The sequence below is a fragment of the Eulemur rufifrons genome, chromosome 6, assembly GCF_041146395.1.
Source record: "Eulemur rufifrons isolate Redbay chromosome 6, OSU_ERuf_1, whole genome shotgun sequence".
Lineage (NCBI taxonomy): Eukaryota > Metazoa > Chordata > Mammalia > Primates > Lemuridae > Eulemur > Eulemur rufifrons.
The window spans coordinates 96,439,917-96,464,315 of record NC_090988.1 but is presented as its reverse complement, the minus strand read 5'-3'; the positions used below and the strand labels follow the sequence as shown (position 1 = coordinate 96,464,315).

Sequence of the window (24,399 nt, the reverse complement as noted above, 5' to 3'; positions counted from 1 at the left end):
CTCTTCAGTTCTAATCAGCCTTTCGGGATTGATGCATCACAGAGACCAACCACCTCGTGGTTATGGCAGAGCTTGCCCGGACGGTGAAATCTATCAGGAGGGCAGCTTTGGTGCTTCAAGGAGCCCAGTCTGGCATAACTGTAGCAGGAGCAGGCTTCACTACCATCTCAGCTCAGGGGAATACAGCAAGAACTTTCCATAGGTCTTGCTCAAATGCAGATGCTGAGGGTTCTGTTTTCCATACCTCTACACCCTGTGGGTGGGTACCCAGGGCAGCCCTGAGCAGCTCCTCCAAAGCCCTGGGATTTCACAGTGTTAGGTTTAAAGTATTCACCCTCCCCAATCTTCCATCCAAACCTCCTATAAAACCCACCACTCTCCCCTTCCTAGGGGTGTATTAGGCAGGTAGCCTTTGCCAGACCCCTAAGGAGATAAGGCAATGAAATGCAGAAGGGGAACTTACTTTCCTTATCCCTCCTGATAAGGAGGATGCTTATCTCTCCAGGTTGTTCCCTAGGGAGACAAAGCAATGGAATGCAAGAGAACTTACTTTCCTTATCCCTCCTGATAAGGACTACACTTATCCCTCCCTAGGGAGGTAAAGGAATGGAATGCAAGAGGGGAACTTACTTTCCTTATCCCTCCTGGTTGTTTGAAAAGAATTTATTTACTTCCCCCAGAAAAACCCTCTATAGAACCCAAAGCTCTCCCCTTTTCTCACATGGATGCCTTTTTTGGCTTCCACCCATCCGCGCCCAGATGCTCAAAATAAATATCATTTTGCTACACAAAAAGCTTGTGTGTCTCTCAGCTCCGGACCTAACACACAAGGCAATAGAAAAACAGTGCTTTAATAACTGCTTCTTGGTCATTGACGAAACAGCCTTTTTAGAGCTCACACTCATGACTAATACTTTGTAAGGCTGGGCTCAGGAAGGGAGGTGGGGGAGGCTCACTGAAGCTTGTCCATCAAGAACATATACCCAGACTGCAAACATGAGCAGCCTGGCAGATGTATGGTATTAAAAGCGTAGAAAGAAAAGGAGTTTATGGCATTATTGATCTGTCAATTTCAAATATGAGGAAAAAAATCTGTTAGGGACTTCATTAGTCTCAGTTCTTTCGGCATTCCCAGAGCCACAAGTAGACCTGTGTTAGGACTGGTAGTTGCAAGGGACACAAAACTCAAGACAATAGCTTAATCAAAGTGAGGAACTTCCTAGTTTAAGTGACTGTCAAATCCTAGAAAACAGTACAGCTGATTCAGGAATTCATGGCATCAGCTTCAAAACAATGTGATGGGCCGGTTTTCCAGGAGTGTGTGATTATTATGGAGAAGGAGGTGAAGGAGTTGTGAGGATGGAAACAGCACATGACCACAGGACACCTCAGGATCTTAGTTCCTTGCTCTTCTTCTTGCAGCAGGACCTGGAATGTGCTCTGATACACAAAAGCTGGTCCTTCTGTCCAGACTCATGGCTGGGATTCCTTAGAGAAGCTTTATAGTTAGTGAGACATATGGGTAGTACTTAACAGATTTTTCCCTCACTCCATAGGAAATATGTGCTTGGGGTTTGCAGTTTCTGTGGTTTCACTTCAGTCCAGCATTATAGAGAATCAACCATCGCATATCAGGATCCCCGGGAAACAAGCTCTGAGGCTGAGGTTTGTGGGCACGAAGTTTACTAGGGGAAGTGAAGGAACAGGATTGGGCAGAGGGAGAAGCTGAACTGTGATGTAGTCACAGCAAAGGCCCCTGGAGAGCTCTGGAGCCGAGATGGCCTTACAGAGTTGTCCTAACTGAGGCAAGAGGGCCAGTCTTTCACACCCCTCCGTTTACTAGTCTGTGGATGCAGGCTGCCAAGGACGGAGGGGCTGAGCCTCCCAGAGAGGTCCTCAGCCATCAACTCTTCTGGCAGCTGGAAGAACTCATCCTTCAGTCCTGAAGGCAGTGGGGAGCAGGCAGCTCACCACATCTGTGGGCAGCATACAACAGTATCCACTACCCCTACCATTTTCTGAGCACTGTGTTAGATCTGGAGATTTAAAGATAAAAACAAAAAAAACCACTCCTTGAGAAATTTAGAGTCTGGAGGAGACACACACACAAGAGAAAACCATAATATTGCCTGTCCTTCACTTATATTATCAATGCAATGCTACAGGGAAATATGAAAACAATTTCCCTTTTTGGGGTTTTGGATTTTACTCACCAATGTAAATGTAGCAGACAGAATGCCAAGTAACTAGGCTGTGCAAAAATATAACTTCGAAAAATATAACATCACCTCTATTTCGAGTCCCCATTGTGATGGCAGATGGCATTGGTAAACTCAGTCATTTCAGGTTTAAATTTAGCCATTTCAAAGTATTGTCTTCTCTTTTTTTCCTCCAAGGATGGTATCTAAGTGACACAGGAGGGAGGTAGAGTCCAGTCTAACACTACCCTCTAACCTATGCTTGCATCTGTCGCAATGTCCTCTAATGGTCTGTGACTGTTGGTCTGTCTGCCATCTTGCTGAGGTACCTGTGGTTTTGGGCTTTTCCCAAAGATGCAGTTCACAACATGTTCCACTAGGGTGCACCCTCCTCGAGATCTTGAAACTCAAGTCATTAGTTCTTAGCTTTTGTGGTTCTCTTGGCCTATTTGAGGCCTTAGAAGCTTGGGTCTGTAGTCATGCCTTTTCCAGCCATCTTTACTTGGCTGCTGCCTCACTTTTGTGCAGGGGAGCATCTAAGCTGAAGGGCTGTCAACTGACAAAATTCCTGCTGGAAGTGATGCACGGTGGGATTTGGTGTTGGTATTTGTTTAGCAAATACCAGGTCCAGGAGGGGATGAGACTGCTCCTATGCACTTGCTTAAACAGCTCTCAAGCACAGTTCCTTTCTATCTGTAGACCTGCAACCTAAGCAGATTAGATTTCTATCCTCATTACTCAGTAAAGTGATGGCCATAGACATCTCCATTCAAAGAGAGGAAATGCAAAGCACAGAGAAGACTCTGATCCATAGCAGTTCTAAAAGCAAGCTGGGCAAATGTTGCAGGTTCCATGATTAAGACTCATCCATATCTTCCCTAGAAGTTGTTCTGTGTAGCTCCTGGCTGCATCCTTTAGGCTCTTCATTCTGCCTTATAAGTTATTCTTCCATTTTCATGAAAATGAACATATGACTAAAGACAGTTTTCTTGGTCTGATTCTTGTTAGTAATATTTGGGGGTCCAATGGTCTATTTTTGTTTCCTGTGAATGGTCCATTTTCATGTCTCTGTCAGTTTCTATCTGAAGTGGCAGGGTTTCTCCTTATACAATTCTATTAAAAATTTTCTGGGTCTCCTGGGAATCTTATTGGAGGTCCGCTCATTAAACAAAAGATATTTAAAAAATATTTTAAAATCTTCTCACATAAGCCCATCTCTTCGTTATGCTTCTGTCAAGAAACAGTTCCCTTAAGCTTCTTAAAAGTACTGTTTTTTTTAATTGAAAAGATCTGAGAATCGTACCATTAAAATCTTTAGAGAGCCTTTTGTTGGACTGAGTAATCATCTGGGGCATCACTGTTCTGCTATTACATTTTAACAAGGAATTTTTTTTAACATGCAACTTCCAGATTCTTCATGTTTAACACTTCTTTTTTTAGTTTATCTCTCTATTCTTACATTTTACTCTAAGCGGCAAGATGAAACCAGGCTGCATTTTCAGCATTTTACCAAGAAATCTCTGTATCAACAACATCCAGTTTGTGAGGCATATTTTCTGTTTTCATCATACTGTATGGAAGAGTCACTAAACAAGAAGCCTTTTCTTCCAGTTCCCGCCAGCATGTTTTTCACATCACTTTAAGCTTCACCCACAGCTGCCTAAAAATCACATAATGCTTCTAAAAATAGTTTCTTCAAGACCGTTCAAGCTTTATATAACTTTCTCATCAAAATGTTTTTAGTTTCAGACCACTGCCTACTTCAAAACCCACTTCACATGTGTAGATATTTGTTAGGACAGCACTCTGCTCCCAGTATCAAAATATATATGAATTATCTGTTGCTGCAAAATAAATCACCCCCAAACCTAGAAGCTTATACAATAAATGTTTACCTCACACAGTTTCTGAGGGTAAAGAATCCTGAAGCAACTTAGCTGGATACCTCTAGCTCAAGGTCTTTTGCAATGCTGCAGTGAAGGTGTTAGCAGGGGTTGAAGTTACCTAAAGAATTTACTAGTGCTGGAGGATCTAATTCACGTTGGCTCCCCCTCTGGCTGTTGTTGGAACGAGGCTTCTGTTCCTTGCCACAAGGGTCTCTCCTCAGGGAATGTTCTCATGACATGGCATCTTACTTGCTCAGGAGTAAATAAGCCAAGAGACAGAGCCACAGTACCTTTTTATGACTTAGTCTCCAAATCCACACACTCTCATTTCTGGTTTGTGGAGTTACACAGAAGCGAGTTTCTAAGTCTAGTCCACACTCAAGTAAGGAAAATCATGCTATAATTTTTAAGGGGAGAATTATCAAACTATGGGCGGATATACTTCTTTTCAAAACCACAAATTGCATCACTGTTTGACTTCTACCTCTGTCCAGTCCGGTGTCTCTTATATGCTTACAAATGATGGTTCTAAGACTGACCCAAAGAAACCTATGGCAATAGCTAATAAAACACAGCGGTACTTTGGGCAAAATAGATGGGCCACCAACAAGAGTACTACGAATATATACAATCAAAAGGAGTTAAGGAAGATGTTCCAATAAAAAATTATGATTCCTTTTTAAAAAATTTTTTTAAATTTTATTTTTAATTATTATGGGTACATAGAGTAGGTATTTATGGGGGTACATTGATGTTTTGATACAGGCATACAATGTGCAATGATCAAATTAGGGTAATTGGGGTATCCATCACTTCAAGCATCTATAATTTCTTTGTATTAGGAACACTCCAATTATACTCCTTTAGTTATTTTAAAAGATATTAATACAGTAAGTTACTGCTAACTACAGTCACATTATTATGCGACCAAATACTAGATCTTATTCATTCTAACTATTTCTGTACCCATTAAACATCCCCTTTATTCCCCCCCATCTCCACTACCCTTATCAGCCTCTGGTGACCATCATTCTGCTCTCTATAACCATGAATTCAAATCTTTTTTACCTCCCATATATGAGTGAGAACATGTGATATCTGTCTTTTTGTATCTGGCTTATTTCATGTAACATAATGTTCCCCAGTTCCATACATGTTATTGCAAATGATAGGATTTTATTTTTTACGGCTGAATAATATTCCATTGTGCATATGTACTACCTTTTCCTTATCCAGTAATCCATTGATGGACAGTTGGGTTGATTCCCTATCTTTGATATTGTGAACAGTGCTGCAAAAAACATGGAAGTGTAGATATTTCTTTGATATACTGATTTTATTTCTTTTGGATAAGTACCCAGCATTGCTGGATCATGTGGTAGTTCTACTTTTAGTTTTTTGAGGGACATCTATATAGTTTTCCATAGTGGCTGTAATAATTTACATTCCTACCGACAGTGTATGAGGGTTCCCCTTTCTCCACATCCTTACCAGCGTCTGTTATCCCACCTTTTTTTTTTTTTTTCAAAATATTAAGGGAATACAAATATTTTAGGTTACATGGATCATTTTTGTAATGCTTTAGTCCTGGCTATATGTGCGCCCATCAGCCAAATAATGTTCATAGTACCCAATAGGTTGGTTTACTCCCCTCCCTTCCTCTCCCCTACCCCCTGGTTGCTTTCTACTGAGTTGTACTTCCCTCTGTGAACATGTGTGCTCATAAGTTAGTTCCAATTTAACAGTGAGTACATGTGGTTGTTTTTCCATTCTTGAGATACTTCACTTAGAAGAATGGTCTCCAGTTCCATCTAGATTGTTGCAAATGCTATTAATTCATCTTTTTTATGGCTGAGTGGTACTCCATGGTATGCATATATCACATTTCATTAATCCATTCAAGAATTGATGGGCACATGGGTTGATTCCACATTTTTCCAACTGTGAATTGTGCTGCAATAAACATTTGAGTGCTGGTGTCTTTCTGATGAAGTCTTCTTTTCCTTTGGGTAGATGCCCAGTAGTGGGATTGCTGGATTGAATGGTAGTTCTACTTTTAGTTCTTTGAGGAGTCTCCATACTGTTTTCTTTTTTCTTTCTTTCTTTCTTTCTTTTTTTTTTTTTTTAGTTCTGTGGCTATACACTTTATTCTCCTCTCCTTGGGAAAAAACATTTTGAGGGGGAAGGGGCTTTTTTTGTAGCTTGATAAGAATCTTGATTCCAAGTGACTTCTTGTCTGTTGGCAACTCTGGTTCACGCTCCATACTGTTTTCCATAGAGGTTGTACTAGTTTGCAGTCCCACCAACAGTTACAAGCGTTCCTTTTTCTTTCACATCCATGCCCTAGCATCTATTGTTTTTGGACTTTTAAATAAATGTCATTCTAACTTTCACATTGAGTCTGTGTGTGTCCTTATGATTTAGATGTGTTTCCTGGAGACAGCAGATATTTGGGTTGTGTTTCTTCATGTATTCAGCCAGCCTATATCTTTTCAGAGGAGCATTCAGTCTGTTCACACTGTTTGATAGCATTGATATGTGCGATGTTGATCTATTTATCCTGTTGGGTAGTGCCTTATTGTTTTGTTTTACCTCTTGTATTGTTTTATAGGAGTTGTGAATTTTGGGGGTTTTGTTAGGTGAATTTATCCTGGTGGGTATCTGTTGTGCTGATCTGTGTATAGCGTTGTTCTAAGTATTTCATGCAAAGCAGGTCTGGTCATGGCAAATTCCCTCAGTGTTTGCTTGACTGGAAAGGATTTATTTTCTCTGTCTATTGTGAAACTTAGTTTTGCAGGATACAAAATTTTAGACTGGCAGTTGTCCAGTTTAAATTGGTTGAAGATGGGCCCCTAATCCCTCTGGCTTGTAAGGTTTCCACTGAGAAGTCTGCAGTTAGCCTGATATGTTCTCCTTTGTAGGTTATTTGATGCTTCTGTCTTGCTGTTTGCAGAATTTTCTCCTTCATTTTGACTTTGGCCAGGTTGATTACTATGTGTCTTGGAGATGACCTATTTGCTGAGTCTTCCTGGTGTTCGATGTCCTGCTTGTATTTGTATGTCTGAATTTCTGGCAATGCGTGGGAAGTTTTTCTTAATAATTTCCTCAGATAGGTTTTTCTAGGCTTTTAGCTCTTTTCTTCTTCACCCTGAGGGATACCTATAATTCAAATGTTAGTTTGCTTCACATAGTCCCGTATCTCTCTCAGTGCTTGCTCGGACATTTTTATACCCTTCTCTGCCTCTTTGAACGACTGGGTTATCTTGAGAGCCTTGGTTTCATGCTCTGAGATTCTTTCTTCTCCTTGGCTTAGCCTGTTGTTAAAGTTTTCAACTGCATTTTGAAATTCCCTGAATGATTCTTTCATTTCTTTACGTTCTATTATATCTTTTCTTATGTGGTCTAACTCTCTAGTGACTTTTTTTCATTGATTTCCTGAAAAAATTTTTACCTTCTTTTTGTTGGTTTTCAACATTCTCTTCAATTCCAGGCATCTTATTTGCCATCCATATTCTGAATTCTATTTCTGTCATTTCAGCAATTTCTTTGTGGGTGGTGCCCACTATTGTATCTCCATTGTGTTCACTTGCAGGTGTCAAACTAATTTGTTTTCTCATGTTGCCAGGGTTCTTTTGCTGGTTTCTTCTCATCTGGCTCCTCTTCTCTTGGCTTTGGGTTAATAGGAATGCAGAGCACCTGTTCTCCTTCGTTGGGGACTCTCTTGAATCAAGTCCATGAGTGACAGTTGCTCAGGGCTGGCCGGTCCTGAGTGAAGTTTTGGGCCTCAGGGAGGTTCTGGCACCACAGTGATAGTGGTGGGGACTCAGTAGTGGGGTATTGTGGTCCAGGCACAACTCTGGTGTCTCAAGGGTGGAGTCACAGGCATGGCAGGGGCCCTTGAGCTATAGGGGTAGAGCTTCAGACTAGGGCACAGCAAGAGCTTCAGAGCTTGCTCTGGGGATTTTGGGGGCAGAGACACCTATATGGGGGCTGTTCCACCAGCATGGAGACTGCTGATGCCCAGTTGCAGCCCAGGTTCCACATAGGCAGGCCAGAGCTGCTGGTCAGCCAAGGTCCTCCTGTGGGCCAGATCACACTGCCCTGGATGGCTGGGCGGCTATAGCCATCCCATGCTCTATTCCCTATTGTGTGTCTCTCACTCTCCAGTCTTTGTGATTGTATCTCCCATTCACCTCTTTTTTTTTTTTTTCCCGTGCTGCTTGTCTCATGCTGCTTCTCTGCAGAGTCACAACGCTGTTCTTATAGGGGAGCAATACACTCATGTGTAGCTGTCCGAGCTCTTCACCTCCTACTCTGGGAGCAGAGAGCCAGGAGGTCACCGCTAATCAGCCATTTTTAGAGCTCCTCCAAAGACTTTTACTTCCCTCTGTGCACATGTGTGCCCAGTGGTTAGTTCGAATTTATTAGAGAGTACATGTGGTATTTGTTTTTCCATTCTTGAGATACTTGGCTTATGATAATGGTCTCCATTTCCTTCAAATTGCTGCAAAAGACATTAATTCATCCTTTTTCATAGCCGAGTAGTACTCCAGGATATGCATATACCATATTTTGTTAAACCACCATGAATTGATGGGCACTTGGGTTGATTCCACATCTTTGCAGTTGTGACTTGTGCTGCAATAGACATTCGAGTGTTAGGTGTCTTCACATAAACAGTGTGAACAGACTGAATTGAGTTGTTTCCACATCTTTGCAATTGTGAAGACTTCTTTTCCTAGAAAATTACCCAGTCTGTGATATTTTGTTATAGCAGCAGAAAAAGGAGACAGTAACTATTTTCATATTTCTAAAACACATGTTATGGCACCACATTTTCAAACCCTGGTCTCAATTGCCCCCAGGTCTAATGGAGACATCATTTCTGTGTCTTGTACACAGCACTCAGTGCTGACAAACTAACCCTTGCCACACAGACTGTCATTTTCCATTTGTGTTTCTAGATTCCTGAGGCCCAAGGTAGCTCCAGGACAGTGTGAGTTACAATAAATATTTCTTTAATGAATAACAGATCCATAAGCTGAAGGAAATACCCGCTACTGAAGAGAACTGTGAAACAGAGACACTCACCTGTCTGATAAATGGCCATGTACAATACTTCCCACAACCACACCAGCCATGAATGGGAATCTAGCCACAGAATTCAGTGACAGAGATCCACATACCAGGTCCCACTGGAAGAAATAAAATCCAGCGTAGTAGAGCTTCACGCTAGCCTGTAACTAAGAGGAACCTGATCAAAACTCCTTAATGTGAACTGAAAGTTTCATTGTATCAGGCCCCTGGATCTTCTTCTCCAGCTTCCCTTTTCTGCATTCTCTGACTTTACCATTCAAGTCTCAGCTTAAACGTAACTTTCCTTTGGAAGCTTCCCCTGAACCTGTGGGTTATAGTAATGGCTGCTTTCACTCCACACTAAATGGTTCTCAAACTTGGCCTCAGCGTGCAATCATTTGAGAACATTTACAAATGTTCTGAATCCTAAATATCATTGCAGACCTCCTCCTATTACAGCTCTCTGGGTATAGTCTGGGCATGGAGGTTTTGATCAACCTTCTAGATGTTTCTAATTTGCAACCACCAACTGCCTTACCATAACATTTATAAGAAAATATGTGAATTGCTTAAACTTTGGTCTTCCAAAGAATGAAAGCACTGGGATAGCAGAATCATGTCTACTTTTGAATTCATTAGCCTCCTTAAATGTGCAGGTGTCTAACATTTAATAGAGAAGAAATTAATGTTTGCTGAAAGAATGAAGACTAAGCACCTACACCTACTGAATACAGGCTTGAAGCATGTGTACTTGTGTTACTTCTAAACAACCAGGTCATGTACTCATGAGAAAAAAGTAGGGCTTCTTACCTCAGTCACAGTGGTGGAGAGGAAGGAGCTTCGGTCATACACCCAGCCGTGCACACAGGGCTCCGTGTCTGGCTCACTCATGCTTGAGAAGGTCCCGTTCAGGTGAAGGAGCTGCCACTGGGGATGGACGAAGGGACGAGACTTCTCCGGCCTCAGGTTGGAGTCCAGTGGGATGGTGATTCTCAGGAGGACGTCTTGGCTGGGGTTCCCAGTGTCACTGTGAGAGACAATGTCATTGTCCAGGATGTGGACCCAGCAGTGAAGACCAGGGATGGCTGCAGTGAAGTTCTCCAATAAAATATGAGACCAAATTATAAGGCCAGAAATTATATGAAAAACCATGTGAAGTATCTGAAATCTCCCGAGGACTCCAACTTGATCCAGGAGTTCCTGAAAGGCCATTGAGGCTGAACAGATTATCCCCAAGAGGAGTCTAAATTACTGCATCTAGGTAAGTCCAAAGAGAGAAAATGTTTCCTTCCACACCAGGTGTGTGTTGATCCTGCCCTACCTTCTCCCCAGTGGGCCCTGCCTCACCTGTGCAGCAGAACTGTGGAAGACCGTCACACACATTATTTGGGCATCAGGTAATTAGCTGTTTCTATTAAAGTCACAGAAAAATATTCTGCTGAGATACTTCCAGCCATTTACAATGAAATTTGTTTAAATTTCTACTTTTGTAAAATTTATGTTGTCAGTGCACATAAAAAAATTGGACTTTTATCTCCACATTCTCTGTAAACAAACCTGTCACATGGCTTGGAGTTTTTTTCAATATATGTACTTTGTTGAGAGTCAAAGTGCTTTTTAAATTTTCCTGTGGAAAGTACTGAAAGTAAGTGCTTTCCTTGTATAGTGCTGAATTTTGATTTACGAAATTAGTGAAAACAAGCTTGAAGTAAATTGAAGCAATTGAAATAACAGTATAATTCTTCCCTTTTGACAGCTGACTCTCTGCTTCAGGTCCAATCACACCAGAAAATCACTTTGAACACAAGTGACTTGACATGGGAGAAGTGAGGGTAGGGACGGGGGGAACAGCGAGCCGTGGTGAACTCGTGCAGAGGTTAATTTTCTAGGCTTGTAGATTCATTCACCTGGCATTTGTGAGGATGTTTTCTGTGCTACTTTCAGGAATACAGTAAATGTAAGATAAGATCTTGAAGGTTCTTATAGTGAGTAAGGGAGAGGTACATAAATAATCACACTCTGATATCATAAAATATACACAGTCACACGCTGCTTAACGACAGTGATAATTTTTGAGAAATGCATCATTAGGCAATTTTGTCACTGTGCAACTATAGAGTGCACTTACACAAACCTAGATGGTACAGCTGACTACACACGTAGGCTATATGGTACAGCCTATTTCTCCCAGGCTACAAACCTGTACAGCATGTTACTGTACTGAATACTGTAGGCAATTTTAACACAATGGTAAGTGTTTGAGTATCCAAACATATCTAAACATAGAAACAGTACAGTAAAAATACAGTCTGAAAAATAGAAAATGGTCCACCGGTACAGGGCACTAACAGTGAATGGAGCTTGCAGGACAGGAGCTTGCGCTGGGTGTGTCAGTGAGTGAGTGGTGAGTGAATGTGAAGGCCTCAGGACCTTTGGGTATCAGGTAGTTTGCTTTTTTTTTTATTAAAGTCAAAGAGATATATCTTGCTGAGATAATTTTAGCAGTTTACAGTGAAATCTTTTAAAAATTTAACAATAATATAGACTTTATAAACACTGTACACTTAGGCTACACTGAATTTATAAAATTTTTTTTCTTCAATAATAAATTAACCTGAGCTCACTGTAACCTATTAACTTTATAAACTTTTTTTTAAATTTCAGAGTATTACGAGGGTACAAAGGCTTTGGTTACATAAATTGCATTTGCACTGCCTGAGTCAGAGAACTACAAGCATGCCCACCCACCAGACAGTGCACAATGCACCGGTTAGGTCCGAGTATACCCATCCCCTTCTCCCCCTCCCACCTGCCTGACACCCTATGAATGATACTTCCCGTATGTGCACATTAGTGTTGGTCGATTAGTACCACTTTAATGGTGAGTACATGTGGTGTTTGTTTTTCCATTTTTGTGATACTTCACTTAGAAGAATGTCCTCCAGCTCCATCCAGGATAATACAATAGATAGTTCACCATTTTTTTTATGCCTGAGTAATACTCCATGGCATGCATATAACACATTTTATTAATCCATTCACATATTGATAGGCACTGGGGTTGTTTCCACATCTTTGCAATTGTGAATTGTGCTGCTATAAACATTTGAGTACAGATATCTTTTTCATAGAATGTCTTTTTTTCCTTTGGGTAGATACCCAGTAGTGGGGTTGCTGGATCAAAGGGTAGTTCTACCCTTAGTTCTTTGAGGTATCTCTGTATACTTTCCATAGAGGTTTACCGTTAATAGTTTGCAGTCCCACCAGCAGTGTAAGAATGTTCCTATGTCTCCACATCCTTGCCAACATTTGTTGTTTTAGGACTTTTTACTAAAAGCCATTCTCACTGGAGTTAAGTGCTATCTCATTGTGGTTTTGATTTGCATTTCCCTGATGATTAGAGATGTTGAGCATTTTTTCATGTTTGTTGGTCATAAGTCTATCTTCTTTTGAAAGTGTCTGTTCATGCCCTTTGCCCACTTTTTAATGAGTGTGGGGAGTTAGCTACACTCCCAGCAAAATTGGGTCCATTTGGCAGGTGTTGTCACAAGTGATATGGAAATAATAGAAATAGAAAATAGAGAATATAGAAATAAAAGCAGACAGAGACGAAAGTATAGTTTATAAAGATGGGGGAGTCAGAGGGTCCTCCAGCATTCCTGGGAGCTGTGAGTGAATTCTAGTTATCAGCCCTTTACCGGATGTACAGCATGCAAATATTTTCTCCCATTCTGTAGGTTGTCTATTCGCTCAAACTTCATAAACTTTTAACTTTTTAAACCTTTTGACTCTTTTGTAATAACATTTACCTTAAAAAACACATTGCATAGCTGTACAAAAACATTTTCTTTCTTTACAGCTTTATTCAATAAGCTTTTTTCTATTTGATTTTTCTGCTTTTTATTTTGTAAGCTTTTTTGTAAAAAACTATGACAAAAACCCCCACATTAGCCTAGGCCTGCACGGGGGTGCCAGAATCATCAATATCTATGTTTTGCACCTCCACATCTTGTCTCACTGGAAGGTCTTCAGGGGCAATAACACACATGGAGTTCTCATTTCCTACGATGCCAATTCCTTCTCCTGGATTACATCCTAAAGAACTTGCCTGAGGCTGTTTCATATAATAGTTAATTTAAAATATATATATATGGCCGGGTGCAGTGGCTCACACCTGTAATCCTAGCACTCTGGGAGGCCGAGGCGGGTGGATCGCTCAAGGTCAGGAGTTCGAGACCAGCCTGAGCAAGAGTGAGACCCCGTCTCTACTAAAAATAGAAAGAAATTATGTGGACAACTAAATATATATATATAGAAAAAAATTAGCCGGGCATAGTGGCGCATGCCTGTAGTCCCAGCTACTTGGGAGGCTGAGGCAGGAGGATCGCTTGAGCCCAGGAGTTTGAGGTTGCTGTGAGCTAGGCTGACGCCACGGCACTCACTCTAGCCTGGGCAACAAAGTGAGACTCTGTCTCAAAAAAAAAAAAAGAAATTAACTGGACAACTAAAAATATATAGAAAAAATTAACCAGGCATGATGGCGTATGCCTGTAGTCCCAGCTACTCGGGAGGCTGAGGCAGGAGGATTGCTTGAGCCTAGGAGTTTGAGGTTGCTGTGAGCGAGGCTGATGCCATGGCACTCTAGCCTGGGCAACAGAGTGAGACTCTGTCTCAAAAAAATAAAATAATAATAATAATATAATTGCAAAACAGGCCACAAACCATTCCATGGGAAGATGTGATGCTGGGATGGTCCTTCAGAGAAGTCTGGAATTGAGCCACAGAAGGAACCCTCATAACTCTACATTGACCAGTCATTGGATACAGGCTACACCTCAGGAGAGTGCCTTGTAAATTTGAGGACTCTCTTTATCCAAGGAGAATTCCCCCAAGGATAGAATCCAGCTATGAGCCATCATCTGTCAAAATTCCTAGCAGTTGGCGGAATTAGCATCTCAGTTCTGAAAGAGGATTGAGTTGATGTACTATAGCTTCGACTACAGTTCCTGTCTTGTGTGAACTGTTGCATGTGATTTGTATATTTTGATCTCACCAGAGAACAGAACCATAAGGGAAAACTTACAAGAGAAAGTTAGTCTGATGAACTGAGGATGCCAGCATCACAGATGACATCAGTGTTACAGGAGTTACTCATCTAGCTCTGCTACAACTCATCCTACATTCCCCTTACACTCTAAGTATAGGTGTTACACAAGAAGAGCAACGTAATCTCTGATGGCTCAGAAGCCCTACATCCCGTTCCTTTTTCAGGTCCTGGCTACTTCTCATGCCCCTTTATCATCAAAACCAGGTAGGAAATTAACAAGAAATGCTCCAGTGAAACACCAATGGCAGAGAAAACTTATGTAGGTAACTAGAAATAGCAGCCTCATCTCCTGCTGATGATCAAGATTTCTTAATCCAGTCAGGTTGGCAACTTCGTTCTATGACTGCTGGCCTTTTAGCATAGTTTAATATTTGATGCTTTCTCTGTTTCTCCTGGGCAATTGTTTCCATTCTGGATACAAGGACCTCTTTACTCACAAAGCTTTGATCTGCAGGAACAGGAAGAAAGCGGAGCCCTGGGTTTGGTAAATGGGGCCATTTCAGCTTCTGCCATTTTGTCTCCAGAATCATTGATTCTGATAAAGGTCTATACAGTGGCCATTGATTTAGAATGAATGCTGCATCCTGGAAAATAGTTTCCCTTCTTTGCAGAGTATTCTCTCCAAACTGGCTCCTCAGATGTACTTTCACAAGGCTGTTCCATTGCTTTGTAAGACTGGCTCCTTCTGGCTGGTGGAGTGTGCAATAAAACCAGTGGATCTCACGGTCATGAGCCCACTTCCACACCTCCTTTGCTGCCTTTTGTGTTCCTTGGCTCAATGAAGTACTTATCAAGGATCTTGTTTTGGTGGACCATATACTCTCTATGCCCTCAGCTGTTTTGGCTGAGGTCAGGAAAATAAGACAGAGAAATTCTTATCTAAAATATGGTTTCTTGTAGTCAAGATACATCACTGATCATTTTGAAGGTGAAAAGGGGTCTAAATAATCAATTTTACACTGGCCAGAGTCAAATTGGCTATACCGTTCAAAGGTCTCAATTCATGTTGTAAAGTTCCAGGAAACAAATTGCTTCATTAGGTGGTCTAATATTTGCTGTTCTGAAATCCGAAAAAATAAAATATAGGATGCCTTGTGATGGATTACAACAACCTTAATGCTATGGTCTTAATGTAGGGACTCTTTGAAGAGTCAGCACAGAAGACAGAAGTGCAGTCAAGAATTAACTAGTGGCCGCGTGGGCGTGGTGGCTCATGCCTGTAATCCTAGCAGTCTGGGAGGCCGAGGTGGGAGGATCACTCGAGGTCAGGAGTTTGAGACCAGCCTGAGCAAGAGCGAGACTCCGTCTCTACTAAAAATAGAAAGAAATTAGCTGGACAGCTAAAAATATATAGAAAAAATTAGCTGGGCATGGTGACGCATGCCATAGTCCCAGCTACTCAGGAGGCTGAGGCAGAAGGACCGCTTAAGCCCAAGAGTTTGAGGTTGCTGTGAGCTAGGCTGATGCCACGGCACTCTAGCCCAGGCAACAGAGAGAGACTGTGCCAAAAAAAAAAAAAAAAAAAAAAGAATGAACTAGTTAAACAAAAATAGAGAAGTGTCTCAGAGGCCAAATAAGAAAAGGATTTCTAGGAAGAGGAATCTGTCAACTGTAATGGATGAACATTTGAATATGAAAAGGGGGGGAACATTGGGACCTTCTTTATCAAGCACAAATTTCGTGATGAATACCTGATAGGATAGCGTTAAAATGTAAATGGAAGGGAAGGGAAGAAAATGAGAAGGGACTTTTTCCTGTCAATGTTCTCAGTTAATACAGCAGTGGCTGAGGCGGGGGTGGAGGGGGGGGTGGGGTCGGGGGGGTCATCACAAGTTTATTTTGGTTTTTGTTTTTGAAATTGGAAGACATAACTGTCTGTTTCCTTGTCAGGAGTTTGGCGATTGTTGGATGGAGCATATCTAACACTACGGAATTATTTTGCCTGTGTCCTGGGCTTCCTTGCCTCTCCCAAAGGTGGGAAAGGTGCTGATTCCCAACTGATGGGCTGGGAGGTGTGTTCAGGCATGAGGGTCAGATCTTCCTGGGGCGTCTTTCTGTGGAGGTTGCTGAGGAGGCCTGCTGAGGAGGCCTTGGTTTTTCAGCAGTCCTGCCTTACTGATGCGTCTCTAGTGCTTCTGTACAGTTTGTCTTCACTAAGCAAACATGCATGTGAATACAACTTTTGCCTGCTTGTAATATTGAAAAGTGTCAATGAGACCAAAGGAAACAGCTGAGCTCAGTAGCAAATCAATGAAAACATCTTATGATAGAAACTTAGATCAAGCCAGCAAAATAGCCAGTAACGGTGGGAGGAAAGGCAAGATCGGTAGATGCTATTTGTAAGAGCCCATAGGCAGAAAACCCAGAGAGAGAGCAGTGGTGGAGCCCAGTGGGAATTCAACCCCAGCAAGAGAGCAAGTGGTTCTCACTGCTCCTCCATTTGGATAAAACATAAACTTCTCACACTCATACTAAAGTGCCTGGGCTTCTTTTGTCCTACAAATAATCATAGAGTCTATGAAATTAAAGAAGCCTCGATGGAGTGAGAATTTTGCAGGTGGGAGTTTGTATGACTATGCATAGTTTCCTAATTACCTTGTTTGTCCTTGGCCACTAGCCTAGTCTTTCCTGCTAGGTTTTATTAGGGTTTATACCATGTTCACATCTTACTATCCCAGTCAACTAAGCAGAGCACCTTATAAGACATCCCCCTCTTACCTTTTCCCTGTAAACCAAGAGAAGTAATACCCATCTCACAGGATCATTGTGAGGAATAAACGACAGAAGCACAAAAGGCACCTCCCCAGTGCTTGGCACATAAGAAGTACCAATATGTCACTAGTGATCATGATCGCCATTATCAATACTTTTTTCTCTGCATGCACCTTCACTTCCCCATTTCTCTAGGGATGAATTACTGTTTGGTCTACGGAGCATTAATTTCCATTCCATGTTTCTACACGGGGTCACCATGGTAATTACTAACTTCTTCTCCTTAAATTTTCTGTTTCCTGGGAGATTTGGGAGATGGGCACAATGATTTCAGCTTATTCTCTCCCAGCCATTCTGACTCTAGATATACCTTTATTATTTCTCAGCATGAAATCAATCATCGAATTTATGAGAAGAAAATTAGTCAATTAGAGTGAGTAACAGACTTGTCTTTGGAGTTAGACCACCTTGGTCCACATTCTGGGTCTATCACTTACACTCTCTATATTTCCTGGCAAGTTGTTTAATGTTCCTAGGCCTCTGTTTCTCAGTGGTGAAAAGTAGACGATAAGGGTGAGAGCTAAAGGAAGGAACACAATAAACCTGCTTATAACTGTATTGACTCAGAGAATAGTCAGCTGTAATTATTATTATTTATATCATTTTACTCACATGACTCTGAACGGTTTGCCTTGCTGGAAGATTCACGTCTCACTATCTCTATATAGCCTCAGTAACTTTAGTAAAATAGAAATCTGATTGTATAACCCCATTATGGGTCAAATTGTGTCCCTCCAAAATTCCTATATATAACTGTATTTGGGGATAAGTTAAAATGAGGCCCCGTGAGTAGGATCCTAATCCCATATGACTGGTGTCCTCGTAAGAAGATGAGGAGACACCAGGGAAGCACATGCATAGAGGAAAGGGCACATGAGGGTGTGGCAGGAGAGCAGCCATCTGCAAGCCAAAGAGAAAGGCCATGGAAGAAATCAAACCTGTTGACACCTTGATTTTGGACTTCTGGTCTCCACAACTGTGAGAAAATGAATTTCTGTTTTCAAGTGGCCCAGTCTGCGGTACTTTGTTCTGGCAGCTCTAGGGAACTAAGACATTACCCTTCCCAACACTGCACAGTGGCACCCGGTGGTTCTTAGCTCTCTCCTTCGGAACTGATCCATCTAAGTCATTTCCTGAAAGAGAATCTTTGCAGGCTGGACAGGAGTCTTCATTTTAAGACGTTCCATAGGTCACAAATTTCAAATTCCAGAATAAGACACTCTACAGAATAAATTCTAGAGGCTTTATTTGAGGGTTTTTAAAAAATTAAACTATCTTCTCCCATTACTAACCTATATGTTCTTTAGTTTCTAGCACTTGAACATCGTGTAGGTGCACAATTAATGCCATGGCCTTTTACCGTAATTGTGTACGTATTGTCCTCTCAGGCAGAAATTTTCTCTTTTCCATTCTTCATTCACTGCTTCATTGTCTCTAGAATCTTCCTTCCAGAGTAGGCAAAAGTTAATTTCTACAGGGGTGACTGACCTTCTTCACTGCATCTACCTAGGAATGATAAAACATTTTTTCTTTAATTCTTCCACGGCACACAGTGTATCTTCCTTATACTTATCTTATGACATTCTAATATCATTTCTTGTGTAGCTGTCTCTTGTTAACTAGAATATGAGACCTTGTCACATTGACCTCACGTTTTATTTATAAACTTATAGATACAGATATGAAATATATAAATAAATAGCATTGCTTTTCATAGCTGTAGCAGCAAAAAGTCCCAAATGTTATTTGAATGAATCAATAAATCTAGTGAAATAATCTATTATTACGTAAAGTGCTATCTCCTGACCAGGCACGGTGGCTCATACCTATTATCCCAGCACTTTGGGATGCTGAGCATGGAAGATCACTTGAAGCCAGGAATTCGAGACCGGCCTTGGCAACACACAAAGACCCTGTCTCTACAAAATATTTGAAAATTAGTCAGACATGCTACCTTGCACCTGTAGTCCCAGCTACTCAGAATGCTGCATGACAGGACAACCCATGGAGGCTAGGACTGGGAATTACAGTGAGGTATGATAGTGCCATTGTACTCCATGCAAGGCAACAGACTGGACAATAAAGTGAGACCCCATCTCTGAATAAAAAGCACTATTTCCATCCTCTCTGCATATTATGCTCATTTGCCACTTCAAACACTTTGAAATAACTGTCAATCGTATGATTTGAACTGAAGCAAAACTTTAGTTACCAAAAGCCAACATTTTCATCCAACATTCCACTTTGTTTTACTTTAACTAAGAATAACTAATTTTCATTAACTTTTGGTCAAACTTCAGCCCTTTCCAAGAAAAAGCTGTGGTCTCTGTTCTTTGCACAAAACATCATAAAGCAGTTTTTTTTTTTTTTTGTTTGTTTGTTTTTTTATTTCGTGTCATCCTTGCTCAGGGGCCATGCTAATCTTCTCTGTATCGTTCCAATTTTAGTATATGTGCTGCCAAAGTGAGCACAGCAGTTTGCTTTTAAGTCTCCAATATCCCTTTCCTGAAAAGAATGGCAGCCCACTGAAAAGGTATATTTTAGGTCTTGCAGAGATTTCAGCTACCTGAAAGTCCACTGTTGGCTTCTCAGGAAGTTCAGAGGTCAGTATCCTTCACAGAGGAGTCCTTTAAGCAGGTTCAGTTGTCCACAGCTAAAGGGCTCTTTGACAAATTATTATATCTGTAACTTCACTGAAACTTTCTAGCTGCCTAAACTCAAAGGCCTTTGGGAAACTTCTGCTGCTCAGCTACAGTGGTGTGACCAGACCCATTGAGAAGAAAGTGGTGTCAGGATCAACACGGGATTACTGTGCTTAGTGGAACGGAATCTTTTCTCCTTCTGATCTGATCTCCATAAGGCCACTGTGCTTCCACTTGGGGATCACCTGTTCAGCCTTGATGGCCTTTGATATGCTCCTGGATCGAGTTGGTGGCCTGGGGAGATTCCAGATTTTTCAGCTGGCTTTCTTGTGTATTATAAACATCTTGCTGTACCCTCATATACTATTGGAGAACTTCACCGCAGCCGTCCCTGGTCATCGCTGCTGGGTCCACATCCTGGACAATGACACTGTCTCTCACAATGACACCGGGACCCCCAGCCAAGACATTCTCCTGAGAATCACCATCCCACTGGACTCCAACCTGAGGCCAGAGAAGTGTCGTCGCTTTGTCCATCCCCAGTGGCAGCTCCTTCACCTGAACGGGACCTTCTCAAACATGAGCGAGCCAGACACGGAGCCCTGTGTGGACGGCTGGGTGTATGACCGAAGCTCCTTCCTCTCCTCCACTGTGACTGAGGTAAGAAGCCTCGTGTTCTCCTTATGTGACCGAAGTGTTTGGAGGTAACACAGAGAATGCAATTGCTTTACACATTTAGTCCCCATGTGGTTACTAAAGTCAGCCCTTTCTTCATTCCTTCGGCAGGCAGCAATTGTTTATGTACACTACAATGCAGTCAAGTGTACAAGTATTAAAGCTAATGAATTGAACAAACTAAACATAAACCTGCTATTATATCATTAAATCTAGTGAGAAAGGCCTATAATTTTTTTTTTTTAAATTTCAGGATATGATTTTTAAAATAATTGAAATAGTCTTAGGCAAATCTTATGCTAGGTCAGTGGTTTTCAATACTCATTGCAAAACTGATATGCAGAGCAAGTAAACCAGAACCTCTTAACACAGGACCCAGGCACCAGGATGTTTGAAGCTCTTCAAGTGATTCAATATGTGACCAAAGATGAGAGTTATTGTGCTAGTTGAATTCACAGTGAAGGGAAGCCAAAGGCAGGGACCTTATGCTACCTACATGATGAGGGTGGCCTTCCTAGAAAAATTACAAGGTTTTTGCATAGAGTTTTTTAAATTTTGGTAAAAGAAATATTTTATTTTTGTTCTCTGCAATTTTTCAATCATATACCCAAAGAATGTATATCAGTAAATGCAATATAAGGAGTTGGTGGTATGAAGAGAAAATGAATAAAGACATGTAGTCTCATGGATACAGGCTGTTGGAAAGGTTATGAGGGGAGAGCAAGACCCAGCTGCTTTTGAAGGGTTGAAGTAAGTTCAGTATTTTCAGAGTGTGGCCAGCAGAGGACAGTGGCTGTAGCTGAAGCTGGAGATGGGGGCAGGGCCCTCATAGCAGAGGGTCGTGCACATCCTATGTAGGACTTTGGAGTCAGTTTCCACTAAAGGGCTCAAACTGTTCTCCAACTCTGCCGTGCTGTTTTCCTTCTCTTCCAGTGGGACCTGGTATGTGAATCTGAGTCACAAAAATCAGTGGTTCAGTTCCTATTTATGGCTGGGTCGCTTCTGGGAAGTCTGATATACGGCTATCTTTCAGACAGGTGAGTGTCACCTCACTTTCTTTTGGGGTGTTTATCAGATGATATATTCATTCCTTTATTTTAGAAATATGTGCTGAGCTCTCTGTGTACTTTGCATTGTGGTATGTGCTGACCTCTATTTCTGACTCCAGGGAGCTCCAGCTGAGTAAGAGTGTTTGATAAGTGAACTGGAAATTATAGTTTGGTATAATAAATCTGTTCATTGTACTGCATAAAGGAGTACATTAAAAAAATCTAAATAAGTTTCAACAAAGTTTCAGGAGGGGATTTTCAGAGCAGATTACAAAATTTGAGGTTCTTGAGTAGGAGGTAGTTGAATACTGGGGTTTTGAGAAAGAAAGTAGCTGCATGTTTGAAAGCACAAATATCTGAAGCGGTGTTTTTGGCCTTGGCAATGATATGAACCACCTAGACTTGTGAAGTAAATGATTATGGACACTATTAGACTGGTCATCATTTCATGCCTGCAGTGTAAGTCCTCACGTGCTGTGAGTGTGACGGTTATAAAATCTGTATCACTAATTCAAATAACAGAATAAATCATTGAATGAATGAATGAAGCAGTCTAATGAAAAATGTGAGAGAATTAATCTTTCTTAGATCACAGGTCTAGGTTAATATCTATCAACAGTAGATGGAAAAAAATAAATTGTGGTATATTCATATAAATTTCCATTCAGCAATGAGAGAGAACAAATTATTGCCTCATGCAACAACATGAAGGAAAGGTTATATGACATGGGATTGCATAGTGTGTGATTTTAATTTTTATAAAGATCAAAACAGTTAAAGTAATCTATGGTGGTAAAGTAATAATATTTGATATGTTTGGTGGGAGTAGACTAGGAGAAGGCATGACATGGACTTCTTGTGTGAGAGCGATGTTCTATTTCTTATCTAGAACTGGTTAAATTGGTACATTTATCTTGTGAAAATCATTAAACTTGTATGCATTTGATATGTGCACTTTTTGCGTGTACCTTAAACTTCCATGAGATGTTCGATGTGGAATAAGACAATGAGTGGGAAGTGACAGGTGGGGTGGACGGATTGTTCAGCAGGAGTTAATAGGGGCAGCCAGGAGACCAGCTGTGGAAGGATCAATTTCAATAACCACAGCTCAGATCTCTGTGGTGACCCTATCAGATCTAACATAATAAATGGTACTGGTCTGTGGCCTGTTAGGAACTGGGCCACAGAGCTCTGCCACCACCTCTGAGCTCCACCCTTCCCCCACCCATCCATGGAAAAATTATCTTCCATGAATCCGGTCTCTAGGGCCAAAAAGACTGGGGGCTACTGCTTTAGAAGACAGTAAAGGAACTTTATAGTTTCTCAAGTCAACTCCTTATTAAATGAAGGAAACTATGCATTATTGACAAATAACCACCAAGTTTATGTTAGCAATCCTTTGAGAATGTGTAGCTTAGTCCTTTAAAATGAGTCATCTGCTAGCATTTAACTCTTGTTAATATCACGTTTCACCCATACACCAAGTTAATCTCTGCTTTCTCAAGCTTCCAATTTGTTTCCCTATTTCTTCCCCCAAGACTTACATGAAACTTGATGATATTCCACCACACTTTGAATAAAACCCAAGTTTCTTTCAAATCCTACCAGATCTGAGATTTGGCCCATGTGTTCCTTTCTTACCTGATCTACCCCCTTCATTTCCTGGCAGTCTTCAAAGCATCAAGCCGGTTCCCACCACGTAGCATTTACATTTGCTGTTTCTTCTGCCCATCATATCCCTTCCCTGCACACTGCTCAATCCACACCTTCTAATTATTCAAATTCCAATGTCACCTGCTCAAATATCTCTTCCCTGACTCCCTATCTGGGGAGGCCTTCACCCAAGTTACTCTCATTTCATTTCCCAACCTGCATTTTTAAGAGCAATTTAAACCTTTTAAATGTCATACGCTCCTAAATGGTAGCAAGGCCCATTTGGGAGGCTATTGAAATAGTCCAGAGGAGAGATCATAGGAGTGTAAATTAAAGGGGATCCACTGAGATACTAGTAAGTAGTTGGATTTGGGAGATGTTTTAGGGGTAGACTGAATAAAACTTGCTGGTAGTTTAGATTCTTTTCCACTATTAAGGGACTGCTAGGGAGAGAAACAGAAGAATCCCAGGGATATAGGCTTTTGGCCAGAAATAACTAGTAAATTCTGAAGACACTATAAAGATGAGAGAGGACTACGGAAAAAGTAGATTTGGGGGAGAAAGTCAAGACTTGCCAAATTGCATTTGTCTATTAGATATGCAAATGGGGTTATAGGTAGGTGGTTATATATATTGATATAGGGTCACCAAAGAGGTCAAGATACAATAACTTGCAATTTTTTAGTGTATAAATATTTTCTTTTTCTTTTTCTTTTTTTTTTTGAGACAGAGTCTCACTCTGTTGCCCAGGCTAGAGTGAGTGCCGTAGCGTCAGCCTAGCTCACACAACCTCAAACTCCTGAGCTCAAGGGATCCTCCTGCCTCAGCCTCCCGAGTAGCTGGGACTACAGGCATGCACCACCATGCCCAGCTAATTTTTTCTATATATATTTTTAGCTGTCCATATAATTTCTTTCTATTTTTTTTAGTAGAGATGGGGTCTTGCTCTTGCTCAGGCTGGTCTCTAACTCCTGAGCTCAAACGATCCGCCCACCTCGGCCTCCCAGAGTGCTAGGATTACAGGCGTGAGCCACCGCGCCCGGCCTATAAATATTTTCATAGCTAACAGAGTGAGAGAGGTAACTCAGGAAAGAATGTAGATAGTAACCAGTGATATCCAGTAGATCCAACTCTACCTAAGGCAAAAACTAACCACGGGATCACCATTTTACATCACTGTGGCTGCCACTGGCATTGTCTCACCTGGTTACTCAAGTTTCCCCGCATTGACTTCTTTCGTTCAGATTTCAAATCCCTCTGAATTCATAAATTCTGTACCATGTGGCTTCCATCTGTGCCTTCATCCCATTTTCACTTGCATTCACTTTCACTCTAACCTAA

General features: G+C 41.3%; 2 protein-coding genes and 1 non-coding gene across 4 annotated transcripts in view; 1 reads left to right on the top strand and 2 right to left on the bottom strand.

Moving 5' to 3' along the window:
• Positions 1 to 8,063: 8,063 nt before the first annotated feature.
• Positions 8,064 to 10,372, bottom strand: LOC138385023 (steroid transmembrane transporter SLC22A24-like). Its single transcript, XM_069470658.1, has 3 exons — positions 9,971 to 10,372; positions 9,176 to 9,279; positions 8,064 to 8,163 (listed from the first exon to the last, which is right to left on the bottom strand). The coding sequence occupies exons 1-3, from the start codon at positions 10,370 to 10,372 to the stop codon at positions 8,064 to 8,066; spliced, it is 606 nt and encodes a 201-aa protein (XP_069326759.1).
• A 9,031-nt stretch (positions 10,373 to 19,403) lies between these two features.
• LOC138385535 (U6 spliceosomal RNA) lies at positions 19,404 to 19,510 on the bottom strand. The gene has a single exon (XR_011233768.1). It is a non-coding gene; the product is annotated as a U6 spliceosomal RNA (small nuclear RNA).
• Positions 19,511 to 19,939: 429 nt separating this feature from the next.
• LOC138384600 (steroid transmembrane transporter SLC22A24-like) overlaps positions 19,940 to 24,399 on the top strand; it is a 38,383-nt gene continuing 33,923 nt past the window's right edge. For both annotated transcript variants that reach the window (XM_069470147.1, XM_069470149.1), the window contains exons 1-2: positions 19,940 to 20,341; positions 21,290 to 21,393. In XM_069470147.1, the coding sequence (XP_069326248.1) occupies positions 19,940 to 20,341; positions 21,290 to 21,393 (506 nt within the window). The remainder of the gene's footprint in view (positions 20,342 to 21,289; positions 21,394 to 24,399) is intronic.